The sequence below is a fragment of the Schistocerca serialis genome, chromosome 9, assembly GCF_023864345.2.
Source record: "Schistocerca serialis cubense isolate TAMUIC-IGC-003099 chromosome 9, iqSchSeri2.2, whole genome shotgun sequence".
NCBI lineage: Eukaryota > Metazoa > Arthropoda > Insecta > Orthoptera > Acrididae > Schistocerca > Schistocerca serialis.
This window is the reverse complement of record NC_064646.1, coordinates 490,315,652-490,333,452: the sequence shown is the minus strand read 5'-3', so window position 1 is coordinate 490,333,452 and position 17,801 is coordinate 490,315,652. Positions and strand designations below refer to the sequence as shown.

General features: G+C 45.8%; 1 protein-coding gene across 1 annotated transcript in view; it reads left to right on the top strand.

The window, feature by feature from the left end:
• The window catches only part of LOC126419730 (uncharacterized), a 203,762-nt gene that overhangs the window by 142,005 nt on the left and 43,956 nt on the right, over positions 1 to 17,801 (top strand). Inside the window, exon 2 of the mRNA XM_050086909.1 lies at positions 13,661 to 13,771. Coding sequence (XP_049942866.1) covers positions 13,661 to 13,771 — 111 coding nt within the window. The remainder of the gene's footprint in view (positions 1 to 13,660; positions 13,772 to 17,801) is intronic.

The following is a 17,801-nucleotide window of genomic DNA, read 5'->3' as shown; positions in this document are numbered from 1 at the left end:
GTGGCCGAGCGGTTAAAGGCGCTACAGTCTGGAACCGCACGACCGCTAAGTCGCAGGTTCGAATCCTGCCTCAGGCATGGATGTGTGTGATGCCTTTAGGTTAGTTAGGTTTAAGTAGTTCTAAGTTCTAGGGGACTTATGACCACATCAGTTGAGTCCCATAGTGCTCAGAGCCATTTGAACCATTTTTTTTTGTTCGTCTCGGGGCCAGCGCTCCTCCTTATATGCAAAAGGCAGAGGGCGCTGCGGACCCGAGCTCAGCCATGGCGCGACCTCTTCCGTCGGCGGTAACGCCCTGAGACGCCGACGGCCGCGACAGGAACTGTGGGCAGCGATGTCACGGTCTGGGCGCGCGTGCGCGAGTTGGTTGGTTCCGTGGATACAGGTCTTTTATATGTACATATCGCTATTTCATGACTTTTGTCATCTCAGTGAAGAATGCAACAAGCACTATGAAACAAAACTCAAGTTTCTTCCAAATAGGCCTTGACGACCCAACGCTATTGACCGATCGCCGGTTTATCCACTGTATGCGCATGTGGTCAGTGCCTCTCTCTCCCGGAGCCGTTGTCAGCTTCTGTGACCAGTCGCTAATTCTCAATCAAGCAGGTGCTCAACTGGCCTCACAAGGACTGAGTACACCCTACTTGCGAACAGCACTCGGCAGACTCAGCCAGACGCTAGCCAAGCCCGACAGCGCTTAACCTTGATGGGAACCATTGTGACCACTGCGGCAAGGCCGTGGTCCACTTTTCACTGTCATATGTATAAAAATACATCCAGACTACTGCTGCGAGCTGCTACTATGAAATTATCAGACCAGAGAGAAGCTACATTTATCTCCTGACAGGGGTGTCGCTCACAACGAAGTGGCGCATTTGTCCTCTTTATCTGCTGTGCTTCCTGACAGGCATTGTTGGCGTCAGCGATAAACTTTGTATTGTAGGGTATAATGCACACTGTCAGAGACAGCAAAGGACCTGGAAGAGCAGCTGAATGGAATGGACAGTGTCTTGAAAGGGGGATACAAGATAGACACCAACTAAAGCAAAACAATGATAATGGAACGTAGTCTAATTAAAAGGGGTGATGCTGCGGGAATTAGATTAGGAAATGAGACGCTTAAAGTAGTAAATGAGTTTTGCTATTTGGAGAGCAAAATAACTGATGATGGTCGACGTAGGGAGGATATAAAATGTAGACTGGCAATGGCAAGGAAAGCGTTTCTGAAGAAGAGAAATTTGTTAATATCGAGTATAGATTTAAGTGTCAGGAAGTCGTTTCTGAAAGTATTTGTATGGAAGTGAAACGTGGACGATAAATAGTTTGGACAAGAAGAGAATAGAAGCTTTTGAAATGTGATGCTACAGAAGAATGCTGAAGATTATATGGGGAGATCACATAACTAATGAGGAGGTATTGAACAGAATTGGGGAGAAGAGGAGTTTGTGGCACGACTAGAAGAAGGGATCAGCTGTTAGGGCATATTCGGAGGCATCAAAGGATCACCAATTTAGTACTGGAGGGTACAAATCATGGAGGGAGACCAAGAGATGAATACACTAAGCAGATTCAGAAGGAAGTAGGTTGCAGCAGGTACTGGGAGATGAAGCAGCTTGCACAGGATAGAGTAGCATGGAGAGCTGCATCAAACCAGTCTCTGGACTGAAACCACAACAACTACTATGCACTCGCATCCTGTACAATCATAACGTGTAAGGGTACTGTACCCTCACGCCTAGCTGCCAACAGGTCATACCTCATCACTCTTTTTGAAGATTCCTACTTGGAGTAATAAAAAATAGAGAAAAGTTAAAATGGTGGTTTTTGAGTACAGTGCAAGGAACGTTCGTTTATACATATGAACAGTCCGGTTCCAGATGTTGTTCAACTTACGCATGAATGTCGACCTTGGTTCGGTCCTGGCGAACCACCAGAGACGTCTTCTGCAGTTTCTCGTTTCGTGGTAGATTCGTAATTATACCACCAAGTCCTGCCATCGGCGATGATATTTTCCGCATCTTTCATTTCAGGCGTCCACGTCTCGTCGTTTCTGTTGAGGAATCACTGTGTGCGGGACGCACTTGGCGCAAACACAAACTTTTCTCTTCTAGAAAATGTTCTTAGCAATATCTTGAACGGATAATTTATAAACGTTCAGATCGTTGCTCCACTGCGATTTGTGACACAACAACGTCAACATACTTCGGCCGCCCGTTCGCTACTGAACGCTGCCTGATAGTAGCTGAGTCGTCGAATGGGTATCCGCTGTTTACTGTTGTCAGTTCAAGCTGCCATCGTTGTTACTGCGCTGAATACACTTATGTCTCTGCACAGCGCGATCCTCGCGTGTTTCGTTATGCGGGGCGCGTGAGGTTGCCACCACGTTCAAATCTCACCTGTTCGTGTTTCGGGGACCTGCAGTGGCAGGGTGGAGATAGTAGTGTTACGCGGTCACTGCTGCTGTTAGTCGTGTTATCGTCTACTTCTTGTATGACCTGAGTCTAGTGCGAATGCTTTCTGTTGCAGAGAGAGCGGTTTTAATGGAAGAGGTTTTCCGTATCTTTACGGTGCATGTGAGGCGGCAATTTAGATTGCGTTTTCCTGCTTCGAGGTGTTCACATCGTGACACTATATGTGATTTAATTTGCAAATTCCAGACAAAAGGTTCAGTTCATGATGCACCACGAACTGGTAGGGTCACAAGTTCAACAGAACGGAAGTTTTACGATATTTCGAACGTAACGTTGCAGAGTCCATCAAAATTAGTGAGAAGATTATCGCAAAAGCCCAAAGGCTGCCGTACGGCAGCACAGAATGCCGTAACCAAAGAGCTAGGGCTGTGTCCGTACGAAATTACTGCTGTGCAAAAGTCACGCTGTATGGACCATGCGAAGCGAATAGGATGTCGTTCATGGTTTCAGGGATTTATAAACCGACATGGTGTTTTAGATCGAACCTTTTTGACTTATGAGGCTTGGTTTGACCTATCTGGCTACATTAATTCCCAAAATCCACAAATATTGTCATCAGAAAATCCACATGCCTTAAGATAAACGCCATTGCACGGGATGTCGCAGAGAAATGTAGCCTCGTCGGTATGGCGGCAACCCGCCGGGCAGTGCTGCCTCGCGTGTTGCTGAGTCATCAGGCGCTCACCACACAGTGTGTACGCAGGGCGGTCGCAAACTATCAAAAAAGCTGAGTGCTGAGTAATAATAAGAAAAAAATCGATAAGTTACGCCGTTATCGAGTTATTTAGCATCGAAGTCAGCGAATCAGGTCGCCGTACGTGCAAGTTGCTGCAGTCTGCCGGAAACAGTGTCGTTCGCTTTCCGCAAATCGACAAAACGTATCTTTCGCTCAACTAGCTTAAATTTATCATTTTCAAAAAAAGGCATATTTTAGCTGGTAATGTGAATTGTGGTAACTCGCAGACCATTAGATGTGTTACGCGCACGTGCAAGTGTATGAATTTGTGCACGCAACGACCTTATAGCCTAATTCCAATGCTAAATAAGTCGGAAACGGCGCATAAAAGAAACCTGTTTGCACGATATCACAGGTCTGGCAGCGCCTTCAGTTTTGCATTTACTGTAGGCAGGGAATCAGTCTGCGACATGTCGATTAGACCAGAGTCTTCTACAATGGAGACCAGAGCTTTCAATGTGAATAACTACACACAGTATAATAGTAGACGCAGAAACGTATCTAGCAAAGCATATCTGAAAAATTACGGGTACACTTCGAAGCTGACGGTTACACATCGAAGTGGTGTTATAGCCTTTCACGCCTTTTACAACTCAATAAAACACTGAAAGACAAGAGATGAAAGTAAAAACATCTGGCAATGCCATACGTGGATCCGTCTTAACTTACTTGAGAGTGCACAGCCAACGAAAAGTGATCACGATATCGGCACAGAAAAGAAGTATCTACATCTACATCTACATTTATACCCGCAAGCCACCCAACGGTGTGTGGCGGAGGGCACTTTACGTGCCACTGTCATTACCTCCCTTTTCTGTTCCAGTCGCGTATTGTTCGCGGGAAGAACGTCTGTCTGAAAGCCTCCGTGCGCGCACGAATCTCTAATTTTACATTCCTGATCTCCTCGGGAGGTATAAGTAGGGGGAAGCAATATATTCGGTATCTCATCCAGAAACGCAAACTCTCGAAACCTGGCGAGCAAGGTACACCGCGATGCAGAGCGCCTCTCTTACAGAGTCTGCCACTTGAGTTTGCTAATCATCTCCGTAACGCTATCACGGTTACCAAATAACCCTGTGACGAAACGCGCCGCTCTTCTTTGGATCTTCTCTATCTCCTCCGTCAACCCGATCTGGTACGGATCCCACACTGATGAGCAATACTCAAGTATAGGTCGAACGAGTGTTTTGTAAGCCACCTCCTTTGTTGATGGACTACATTTTCTAAGGACTCTCCCAATGAACCTCAATCTGGTACCCGCCTTTTCAACAATTAATTTTATATGATCATTCCGCTTCAAATCGTTCCGCACGCATACTCCCAGATATTTTACAGAAGCAACTGCTACCAGTGTTTGTTCCGCTATCATATAATCATACAATAAAGGATCCTTCTTTCTATGTATTCGCAATACATTACATTTGCAGCTAACTTTAAAAGATGAATACAGGGTGTTCACTTTAATTGAAGACACAGAAATATCTCAAAAGCCACACAGCGGATTAAAAGAAGTTATAATTCCAATATGTTTAAACTCGGAGGCGGACAGCCAATGATACCACTCTCGACCCCCGCCGCCCTCATCCCATCCCGTGTATCCGAGGCTCGGGGAAACTTTGAAATATACAATGGGACCGTGGCTTTTTATTGCAGATTACGATTCTACTGCAGAATCTACATACGTTTTGTCTCAAGCATTTTCTTCGTTTAGTCACAGATGGCACTGTAATCGGAGGAACAGAAATGGGCACTCAATCGTAATTTACAACATGCTACTCAATGACCCTCGAATATCCAATGGGACGTGAGACTTTATCTCCACCCTACGAAGGTAGAACAGGCCATTATTTCTTAACCGGAAACCCCATTCGCAACGCTGTATTCCTCAGACATATGGAACAGGGGACTACTCGGCGTAGCACTGTGGTCGTGGCTCGGGGCGAAAGCTACTCTGCTTTTCCAACTACAGGAACTGTTCTGACATAGCGCCGCCAACTTCATTGTACTTAGTGATCCGCTTTTCAAATGACCATCGCAGGAGAGAAGCATATCTACGGAAATGCCTGCACACGTGTTTCTCTGATGTCCTGCAGTGGTACCGGTGGTTCCTTTCCAAAAACAGTCGATATCTGCGTCTATTCAACGTGCCGTCTATAAAAGACTGACCATTAAGTTTGTTCCGCATGTTGACACACCATACATTAACCCACCAAAGACGTTGATGGTCAACTTGCCGTAAGCAGTGGGGATTGTCTACACTTCAGTAATGCACCTTATGCTGGTTAACACTACCATGGTTTGTGAATGTGGACTCATTGGAAAATAGAACCTCAGCAAAGAAAGTGGGGCTCGTTTGCACTTTTAGACGTGCTCATTCACAAAACACTACCTAGTTATGGAAATCGGCGTCATGTATTTCTTTATGCAGTAACACGTGGGTTGGATGATACTTATGACGATGCAGTATTGTGACGACACTACCTACGAACATACCGGAATCACGGTGTAGTTGCCGGGCGTTTATCCGTGTGTTCTGCTACACTGCCGCTAGTACAGCTATTTCATTAGCTTCTCCGTTTGCTTCGTTTCCTTTTGCAGGTGTGTACGCTGCCATCAGTCATAAAGGCGTCACTTAAAAAAACTAACGAGAGAGAGCTTTCTCTGGAAAGCACTCGGCATACAAGGCAACAAAAGTCTCAACATTTCTCCTACATCCTCCATAAATCAGCATTATTTCAATTTTTTCTTCTGTGATTGCATCATTTATCATCCACTTGCACGTCTGTTCTCAAAATGATAAGTAGGTGTGGAGGCAGTAAAAACTGGGCAAGTACTGTAATGTTTAGGGTCGCTACGTCTGCACGATACGTGAGCTCCAGTCGCAGTGTACTGCCTGTTATGATAGTCGTAGTTGTCTACACGGCCACCGTGGCGTGACGAGTGGTCCCCTGTTCGATATGTTGGAGTAATACAGAATTGCGAATGGGGTTTGCAGTTACAAGATATGAAAAACTGGTCTGTCTTACCCTCGCAACATAGAGGTGGTGTCCCACGTGCCACTGGATATTCAGTGGTCATTGAGTAGCATGTCCTGAATTACGATTGTGTACCCATTTCTACTCCTCCGATTACAGCCAAATGCGGCGAAACGAAGGAAATGCTTCAGACAAAACGGATGCAGATTTTCATGTAGAATCGTAATAATAAACGGGGGTTTCCAGTGAAGATTTCAAAGTTGGGCCCCATCACCCACGCACAGGTCGAGTGTGGTATATCACATCCGAGACAAACAAATTGGAATTATAACTTTTTTAATCCGATGTGTAGTTTTCGATATATTTCAAAGTATTCAGTTTGTTTGGTATGTTTGCCACTGTAAGCATCTTTGCACACCCGAATTCATGAGTGATGCGTATTCTTTGGCTGTCATAGTTGTTTAACAGTATCTACTACTTGGTATCCAGGGTGAATTATCAGTCATGTGTTCAGCATTCAAATTACCTTTCTACTTCCACTGTTAGTCAAAAATATTTCCATTAGGAAAGCAAAGAGTAAATCTTGCGTTATTTAATATCGTGCTTAAAAATAATTTTTGTGGCGTATAGCAGTGTTGAGAAAAGTTTATAGGGCACGTTTGTACAAGTTACTTGTGCGGCATTAAAAGGATTACGCACTTAATACTTTTGCAATACGCAGATAGAGTAGAGCCCAACTATCCGTTGCAAGGTAGCAAACAGCTGTAGGGTCTAAACGAATATTTGGGAGAAAATTAGAAACAGTTTCCATCTACAAAAGTTTCATATAAATTCAGTAGAGCCGTTTTCTAACGTCGTTTAGTTTTCGATATGCAACAGTTAGCCATTGTGTGATTATGACAAAGCCAGTCTGAGTATTATTGACAATTATTCTCTACATTTAATTTCATTTGCAGATAGCCAGATTAACTTTAGATTAAGTTGAGAAGCGTGATAGCTAAGGCTATTATAGAAAAAAATACATTGATCAGCCAGAAAATTATGGCCTCCGACATACTATTGACATAAAACCGTCCAGACAATAGCAGCGTCACCTGTCGAGCAATGACTGCTAGTCAGACACACCTACGATGTATGCAGTGTCAGTGGGCGTGCTGTCTGTGTGTACAGGGTGAAAAGTATTTAAACCGACAAACTCTGGGAGATTGTAGGGGACATCAAAACAAATATTTTTCCCTGATGTCATTTTTTCCTATGAGGATTATTTAAACCGGTGGAGGTCGTGTTACGCTCTTCAGTTGTTAGAGGCCGTATTACGATCTTCAGTTGTTAGAGGACGTATTACGCTCTTCAGTTGTAGGTAACTGCTGTCCACCAATGTAGTAGTGCTTTCTCTCTGTTTACTAATGGAGCGATACACCTGGTTCGTGCGTACTACGTAGCGCAGCACAACGGACGAGCTGCACAGCGGGTTTGTCAACAATAATATCCTAATCGCCGTATCCCGCATCATACGACATTTGCTGCTGTGTACCAACGTCTGAGTGAGACCGGGTCATTTAGCAGATTACCTGGACAGGGACGCCGTCGCTCGGTAAGAACGCTGCTTGCAGTGCATCAATCAGCACTGGTGCAATTGCACGTAACATGGGGACGAATCAGACGAATGTAAGAACAGTCCTTCGAGAGCAATTGTTACGTCCATTTCACTTACAGTGTGTCCACAACCTGAAACCAGTTGATTATCCACCCAGAGCACAGTTTTCGCAGTGGTACCTGGAACAGTGTGAAATGCATCCTACATTTCCATCCTTTCTGTTGTTTGCCGATGAAGCAACGTTCGGGCGTGATGGAGTCTTCAACATGCACAATTCGCATGTTTGGAGTGAGGATAACCCACATGCCACAATTACTAGCGCTCAAGTGCGGTTCTTCGTTAATGTGTGGATCGGTGTTGTTGGGGACTGTTTAATTGGGCCGTATCTGCTACCTAGACCATTAAATGGCAGACACTATTACAATTTTCCCGCCAGAGCATTGCCAGACTTGCTGGAAGACGTCCCGCTCTCTGCAACACAACGCATGTGGTTCCAGCATGACGGGGCGCCGCCACATTTCAGTCGTCGTGTGCGTCGATTCCTGGACCGACGGTTGCCAGAAACGTGGATTGGCAGAGGTGGTCCTGTACCATGGACAGCTCGATCCCCAGATATGTCCCCTCTGGACTTTTTTAGTGTGGGGAGAGATGCGCAACCTTGTTTACGCAACTCCTGTTGCATCAGAAGATGATCTTGTTGCACGGATAGTAGCAGCAGCAGGAATAATTCAGGATACTCCTGGGATTTTTGCCCGTGTCAGACAGAACATGATCCGACGGTGTAACCTTTGTTTACGTGTCAATGGAGACATTTTTGAAAATCTACTGTAATTGAAATTGGGTTGAGTTAATGTGTTGTCTCTTGGTGATAAAAAAAATGGAAAAGTGTTTGTTGGTTTAATTAATTTGCCGCCAGAGAAATCTTCCTCTACCGGTTTAAATATACCTCATAGGAAAAAATGACATTAGGGAAAAATATTTGTTTTGATGTCCCCTACAACCTCCCAGAGTTTGTCGGTTTAAATTCTTTTCACCCTGTAGAATGTGGAAGGAGCGCGATCCGTCTGAATTCGACCGAGGGCAGTTTGTGATGGGCCGGAGGCTCGGCACGCGGTGAAACCAAGGTGAAACCCCGTACAGATGTCGTGGGTCGGACGGCCACCCCTCATTACAGGTGTCGGACGTCGGAGGCTGGGCAGACTGGTTAAATAGGGCAGTCGGCGAGCTGTACGCAGCTAACAATAGAGTTTAATGGTGCGCAGAGTACAAATGTGTCTGAACACAAAGTGTACCGAAGACTACGAATGATGGACCTCCGCAGCCGACGACCCATTCACGTGCCAATGTGAATACTACGACATCGGCAGCTACGACTGCAACGGGCACGTCGCCATCGGCAGTATAAGCTGGCGCAGCGGAAGAGCGTTGGATGGTCTGATGGATCTAGATACCTTCTTCATCATGCCGACGGGAGACCGCGATCCCGTCATCTTCCAGGGGAACAGCTCCTTGATACCTGTACTAGAGGACGGAGACAAGCTGGCGGCGACTCCATTATGATCTGAGAAAAATTCACATGGGCATCCATGGCTGCAGTGGAGCTCGTGCAAGACACCATGACGGCCAAGGAGCATCGTACACTGGTTGAAGAGTGTGATGGTGTGGTTCGAGAAACACAGTGGCGATTTCCAGTTGATGTAATGCAGCCACCCCCTCCCCCCCGAGTCAGTGCTCACCGCTCTCCTCCAAGAAATTTACGAGAATTAGCGGGACGTGTGTTTAGGTGGGGCGCCAATTACCTCCAGCGACCTACCAAGGCCTCACTCCTTCCAAGCCACGACGTGTCGCGGCTTTTATCCGACTCGGAGGTGGACATACGGGCTGTTAGGTAGGTGGTCATAATGTGCTGGCTGATCAGTGTACACTGGCGACTTGTAGTCGGAATTTAAAAGTACTTGCTGGCATTGCCAGCGAGAGATTTTGTCACACGAAGTTTTAAATTAACAATTAAAAGCATGTAAGTTTCAACATTTATGTACAAATCACGCATAACATGTTTTGAAAAAGAAGACTTCTTTAACAAAACTCTAGAAAGAGGGAATAAACTTTGTTATAAATATTTATGGCATTTTTTCAATGAAAACTATGCCCTTGGTTTTCGTCAATCTGTGAAGGATGCCTGTGTAGCATGCGAGGAACTGAATTTAAAAAGTGAAAGTCTCTTTCTGTGTGAGAATGCGACAAGAGTGGCCGTCGCCAAACTTCTGGTGCCTAGGGGCAGAACCAAAAAGTTTTAGACTTCCAGTAACGATATCATTGTCAAACGTGTGCTGGAGCCTAAACAAAATGCTGTAATCTTCATTGATGTCATAATCAACATCTCTTTACCTCACTTTCCTGTTGAAGACACCTACTATTTGAGACAACTTACGTGGAAGTTTCTGGTGTGCTTAACCAAACATCAGGGGAAACGATAGTTTTCATCTACTATGAAGGAAAGAGAGGAAAGAGTTCAAATGAAGTGTGTACGATATTGAAATGGTGCATCGAAAATATGATAGGCAACGATGTAGAAAGGTTATATAGAACAAACATAATACTCTGGTTAGGATAATGACGGCACTGTGTGAGATCAAATGATTCAATGACCTTAAAGTTTTTCCAATTAGAGGTTACTCGTTGATGCCGAACGATAGGGATCTCGGGATTACTAGCAGGAAGTTAAAAGAAGGAGCAAAGATAGTATACAGTCGATGACGTAGCTGAACTGGTGAAGCATTCCTCAAAAAATGAGAAGTTTTCTTCAAATGAAAGTGGATTAATTTATCGACCACAGTTCCTGATGGCCCACATTCTATAAAATAACCTGCTTGAGCGTGCGTTGATTTGTACGGTAAAGTCGTTCATAGACACCTGAAAAGGATTCTCACAATATCATGAGCTGTACAAACTTTGGAACTCCCTTATCTTTACTGCCTACATATAACAACAAAAGGGATGACATTGAGAAATCTTTAGACTGTATCCCTCAAGACAAGATATAGTTTTAGAATTCAGTCGCATCATGGCGACCAACAACGGCATCTCGTGATGGAGATGAAGATGACTGACTAATGAAACCTTGAAAAAGTCTACCATTATTCAGAAAAGAAAACAGGCCTTAGACGGCCCAACGGTACCGACCGGCCGCCGTGTCTTGCTCAGGCTACAGGTGGATATGGAGAGGCATGTGGTCGGCACACCGCTCTCCCGGCCGTATGTCGGTTTACGAGACCGGAGTCGCTACATCTCAGTCAAGTATAAGGCTGCCGTGGCTGTTGAGACACTAGTCCCACTGTGACACATGGCGGTGAATGGCTGTCTCATAAAATTTCCGGGTCTGCGATGTTAACCAGCTCCGCACGTACAAATGGACGTCGTCGTCCAAGGAGAATCGTTTGCCCCTCAGAGCCTTTTTAAGCGGACCAAAAACGTCGTCATCACAGGCAGAGAGGTCCGGACCATACTGAGGGTGCCCGACAACATCCCTTTTGAATTTCTGCAGGAGTGCCGCGACTGTGTTGGCCGTATCAGGCTTTGCACTGTCGTGGATCGGAATGACCCGACGGCTGACACTGCCAGGTCGTTTTGATTTAATCGCTTGGCGAAGGGTGGTCAAGGTTTGCGAGTGACGCTGGAAGTTCACCGTTGTCCCGTGGTGCAAGACGTGAATTAGAATGAGGCCATTTTTCGTCCCCTTAGAAAGGCTCTGAAGGGCAAACGATTCACCTCGGACGACGACGTCCAGCTGTACGTGCGGAACTGGTTAACATCTCAGCCCAGGGAATTTTAGCCATTCACCGCCTTGAGTCACAGTGGGACAAGTGTCTCAACAGCCAGGGTCAATACCTCTAACATACAGATACTGGTTTCTGTAATTGTACCTCCGGCTCGTATCTTTTTGAACGCCCTTTATAGCTCCTCAGTTTGCCTCACAAGGGCTGAGTGGATCCCGCTTGCCGACATCGCTCGGCAGACCGGATGGTCACCTAACGAAGTGATAGCCCAGCCCGACAGCGCTTAAATTCGGTAATCTGACGGGAACCGTTGTTACCACTTCAGCAAGGCCGTGTTATTCAGAAATTAGTCCCAAAAATGTGTATTACAGTAAAAGATGTTTATATTAACGATTCTACTGTAAAACAATTAACTCAGTCTTAAAATTAATTTGAATACCCAGTGTACTCCAGAAAGGGAACATGTCCAATCAACAGATTCATCTCTCTCTTTCCGCGTATGCCATACGTGACATTTATATGTACACTAATGACCATTAAAAATACTACACCACGAAGATGACGTGCTACAGACGCGAAATTTAACCGACAGGATGAAGATGCCGTGATAAGCAAATGATTAGCTTTTCAGAGAATTCAACCAAGGTTTGGCGCCGGTGGCGACACCTACAACGTGCTGACATGAGGAAAGTTTCCCACCGATTTCTCATACACAAAAAGCAGTTGCCTGGAGAAACGTTGTTGTGATGCCTCGTGTAAGGAGGAGAAATGCTTACCATCACGTTTGCGACTTTGATAAAAGTCGTATTGTAGCCTATCGCGATTGCGGTTTATCGTATGGCGACATTCCTGCTCGCGTTGGGCGAGATCCACTGACTGTTAGCAGAATATTCAATCGGTGGGTTCTGGAGGGTAATACGAAACGCCGTGCTGGATCCCAACGGCCTCGTATCACTAGAAGACGAGATGACAGGCATCTTAACCACTTGGCTGTAACGGATCGTGCAGCCACCTTTCGATCCCTGCGTCAACAGATGGTGACGTTTGCAAGACAACAACCATCTGCACTAACAGTTCGACGACGTTTGCAGTAGCATGGACTATCAGCTCGGAGACCATGGCTGCGCTTACCCAAAACTCTGGATCACAGACAGGAGCGCCTGCGATGGTGTACTCAACGACGAACCTGGTTGCACGAATGGCAAAACGTCATTTTTTCGGATGAATACAGCTTCTATTTACAGCATCATGGTGGTCGCATCCGTTTTGGCGACATCGCGGTGAACGCACATTGGAAGCGTGAGTTCGTCATCGCCATACTGGCGTATCACCCGGCTTGATGGTATGGGGTGCCATTGGTTACACGTCTCGGTCATCTCTTGTTCACATTGACGGCACTTTGAACAGTGGACGTTACATTTCAGATTTGTTACGACCCGTGGCTCTACCCTTCATTCATCCCTGCGAAATCCTACATTTCAGCAGGATAATGCACTACTGCATGTTGCAGGTGCTGTACGGATCTTTCTGGATACAGAATATGTTCGACTGCTGCCCTGGACAGCACATTCTCTAGATCTCTCACCAATTGAAAATGTCTGGTCAATGGTGGCCGAACAACTGGCTCGTCACAATACGCCAGTCACTACTCTTGATGAACTGCGGTATCGTGTTTAAGCTGCATGGGCAGCTGTACCTGTACACGTCATCCAAGCCCTGTTTGACTCAATGCCCAGGCCGTTATTACGGCCAGAGGTGGTTGTTCTGGGTACTGATTTCTCAGGATCTACGCACCCAAATTGCGTGAAAATGTAATCACATGTCAGTTATAGTATAATATATTTGTCCAATGAATACCCGTTTATCATCTGCATTTCTTCTTGGTGTAGCAATTTTAATGGCCAGTTGTGTATAAGGAAAATTACCTACATAAAGAAACCAGAAATGCATGTCAGGATACAAATTACAATAAATCGGTTTTATTTAGTTTTTTTTGTCTGTAATTGATGGTAGGATATGTGGACACGTTGCCCTTCTGCAGTAAGCGGTCGCCACAGACGGGCAGCAAGCTATGTAGCGATGGCGTCTGTTTGTGTGCTCAGGTGGAAGCGGCTGTCGGACCAGCGGCTGGCGGAGCTGCAGACTCTGGTGGCGCTGCAGGCGATGGGCCACACCGTGCCCGTGGGCGCCGGCGTCGTGGACCCCAGGGCCGTGTGAGTGCCGCGCCGCCTCCCCACCTGGCACCGATACTTTCAGCGTTTCACGAGGAATAGTAAGCGTCTTAGGAGGTTGTAGTACAGACTAATAAAAGAAAACATTCCATATAACATGTGTTCGGCTGTTACTGGTTACAGAAGTACAGCCGTCAGAAAATAACCCAAAGGAATACTCACAGTCCAGAATAAGAGTTTCACTCTGCAGCGGAGTGTGCGTTGATATGAAACTTCCTGGCAGATTAAAACTGTGGACCCGGCCGAGACTCGAACTCGGGACATTTGCCTTTCGCGGGCAAGTGCTGTACCAACTGAGCTACCCGAGCACGACTCACGCCACGTCCTCACAGCTTTACTTCCGCCAGTACCTCGTCTCCTACTTTCCAAACTTCACAGAAGCTCTCCTGTGAACCTTGCAGAACTAGCACTCCTGTGATGTTTGGAGGACGGGGCGTGAGTCGTGCTTGGGTAGCTCAGATGGTAGAGCACTTGCCCGCGAAAGGCAAAGGTCCCGAGTTCGAGTCTCGGTCCGGCCCACAGTTTTGATCTGCCAGGAACTTTCCAATACTCATAATGTCGTTGAGTTGTGAACGACTTCCTACACAACGGTAAGCATTGGTGGGCTACAAAGTTGAGTGGCAACCGTCATAGTACAAAAGCTGGACAGAAGCAGAATAATTGTAACACACCACCCGTTGGTTGTCCGACTTTTGCATGTGTTCGCCCCTGACAAACAACTTATAGAGAAATTGGGAGTGGAACTATACGCAAAAATGGATAACGCTAGATTAAAATGTGGCGCGGTCATCCCTAATTAATCTGCGGTGGTAGTGTTGACGATAAATCGCACCTACTTTTACTTACAAATATGAACGATGACGATCACTTAGGGTGTTCAATGACATCAAACACATACACAAAATAAAATAAAGCAAAAGGGTGAATTCAGGATCAACTACTGAAAGTAAAGGCTCTACTGAATCACAATAATTTTATTATAACCTTCAGATCAATGCTGAATAAAACATAATGAACAATTTACAAATTAACCTCCTAACTGGCATTGGCAATAACTGTGTTAAAATCGGTCCAAAACGTGATCTCTTATAACACTCCAAGGTACTGTGAAACCTCTGTGGAAACAGCAATTGCAACTGATCCAACTATTTAACGTTAATACTAACACAGGCTGAAGCGGGAGCGATCTCACCGTAACATTCCTGTTGTAGCGCCGGTCTCCGACGGCGACGTCGCAGTCGTGCGATCGGCGTGTGGCGTCTCGGAAAGTACAATCCTACCCTATTCGAACACCAGACTGCTGTCCGTAAACTTGAGACAATGTTTCCGCCAGCAATGAGCTGGCGCGGCTAACGTCCTTTCAGAACGAAAGACGAAGAGGGGAAACGACTTGGCTAACGTCCTCTCAGTACGAGAGCCCAGAACGGAAGATCTCTACCGAGAGTTCAGCAAGATCGCTCTTCATCCTTATTTTCTCACCTCAACTTTTACTGAGCGAATCACATCACTAGAAGCTTTCAAAATACCCAGTTTGCCAGTGCCGACCAATGTACGGCCTGGGAATATAACTCTTTGCCACAATTCTTTTATTTCTACAAAATTTCACAAGTAAACTCCGCCCTCGTCGGCTGGGAAGAACCAAAGCTGTGGGTAATAACACGTTTACTGGAAGTTTCCTCCCAAGAGACCACTCGAGATTCCCCATCGTAGCGAACATTGAAAGTTTGTTATTCGCTACTCCTGGCCTGCTCCACTTGAGTTACTCGAAGGTGTAAAATTAGAGGGACATAGCCGAGAGCACGCACAGGAAAGTCCGTCCAGCTATCCACTGCTCTGTTTTGGTAAACACTTGAACACCTGCCGCCGCACGTCCCTCAGAGGTTGGTGGCCGCTGTGGCGCGTCTAAACGGATTACAGAAATCCCCCAGTTCACCATTCATACCGTCAGGCTGTGGACTTCGGCGGTTAGGCGGGGATGTAGCCGAGCTCTGTCTCGCGTACTGCCTTTCCGCAAAATCTTATAATTACAAAATCGCGGAATTCTCGCGTGCCGATGCCTTTCCACATAGATTTTCTACACCGTAATTTAAAGTATTACTCCAACAAAACCTAGTGTCACGGTAAATGGACTCATGTAAGGTGCAAGGCCGTTGCCATCTTACATAATCATTAAACGAGCTAACACAGTAAATATGAGATTTACTTAACTTGTCTATCTCCGAGTGTGCAAAGACTCAATACAAATAATGCAGCACAAAATAGGGTCCAGCTCTCAATGTCAACAAGTAAGAGGTACTACCAACCAAAGCACAAAAGGTAGGGCCGGCCGGGGTGGCCGAGCGGTTCTAGGCGCTATTGTATGGAACCGCGCGACCGCTACGGTCGAAGGTTCGAATCCTGACTCGCACATGGATGTGTGTGATGTCCTTAGGTTAGTTAGGCTTAAGTGGTTCTAAGTTCTAGGGGACTGATGACCTCAGCAGTTGTCCCATAGTGCTCAGAGACATTTTTGAACAAAAGGTGGTGTCGGAGTCGCGACTAGGCCGCGTCTGTCTAGCGTCAAGTAGCAAAGTGGCTCCGAGTGTGAGTGGGCTGCGTGGCTGCTGCTGGCCATTGTATATTGGGGGGCGCTTATCGTACGGAGCCATTGGAGGTGTGGCTCAGTGGGCGTGCACCATTGGGTCCACCAGTTACTGCATGATCCCTAGCGGCAACTGACGTAAACTTGCGTTGCCCTTGCCAACTTTGAGACTCCAGTAGGATGGTATCAACACGTAATATCACACGCAGAAGGTGTTATGCAAATGATTAAGCTGCAAGTTGACTTTTGTAAATTCACTCTTCCAACTTCAATGAACTACTGCATTCTCTTGGCAATGTGTAGCTCTTCTGGTGTCGCCTGAAGTCTTTTATCAAGGAGCAGTATTCATAATCCGTATCATAAATTCGTTTGTCGCATTTACATTTTCTTCGCAAACTTCGCCTTTCAATCATCCTAACAGGCATTGATATTAAAGGGTAAAGTCCGAGGACCTTTATAGTCAAGAAACGTTACCATTTTTTCCAAAAACATTTTATGAGGAATGTTGGAGTTAGACGATTCGTTAACTGACAACCAAAACGCTGGAAGAACATACCGATTCTTGTAGCCAGAAGCGCCTTCCCCGATGAATATGAGAGCTCGTTTTTGAGGACTTCCAGATTACGGGGCCCTGTAAGAAGACACGGTAACACAACAGGCCGAATTAACCGATTGCCTGTCATATCACGCAACAAATTTAAAGCAAACTGCTCTTGATAGTACACTGGTGTCCAAAATTAAAGTAACAAACCGAAATTTAGATAGGTTGCCACAAACAGTAAATCAGGCGAAATTAAAGCAGAAACAATATAAAAAAAACGGAGGACAAAAATGTTCTTCGTTTTAATCCAACCCAGCGGATTTACACACACATTCCGACAACTGGTTAATGCGCTCAGTATGGTGTGGGACCGCTTCTGGCAGCAGTACAGACAGGGTATTCTGTGACTGATGTGGTCAGTCTCTTGTTGAGACAATAATTCAGCTTCTTTTTGTGTAGCTGCTCGCAAGTCTAGGAGAGTGGTTGGTGGATGCTGACGTGATGCAACCCGTGCTCTATGGGATTCAAATCAGGGGAGCGTGCAGGCTAAGTCCCGATTGCAATATCTTCTGTTTTCAAGAAAACATCGATCACCCGTGCTCTATGAGGTTCAACATATCCTTCATCAATACGAAGTCTGGGTCTACAGCACTTCACAACGACAGTACATGAAGTCCTAAATCTCGTCACGATATCTGACAGCAGTTAAACCTTATCGATTTAAACATATAGTTTCATGAAGAGGAGGTTAAGTGGTCAACATAGTCCCTGCCCACACAATTAAGGATCATCCTCGATATCGGTCTCTTTCCATAACGATTGTTTCCAGAAATCCTGCTCCACGTTCCCTCCATCGTCGAGAATCACTGTCCAGACCAAATCGGGATTCA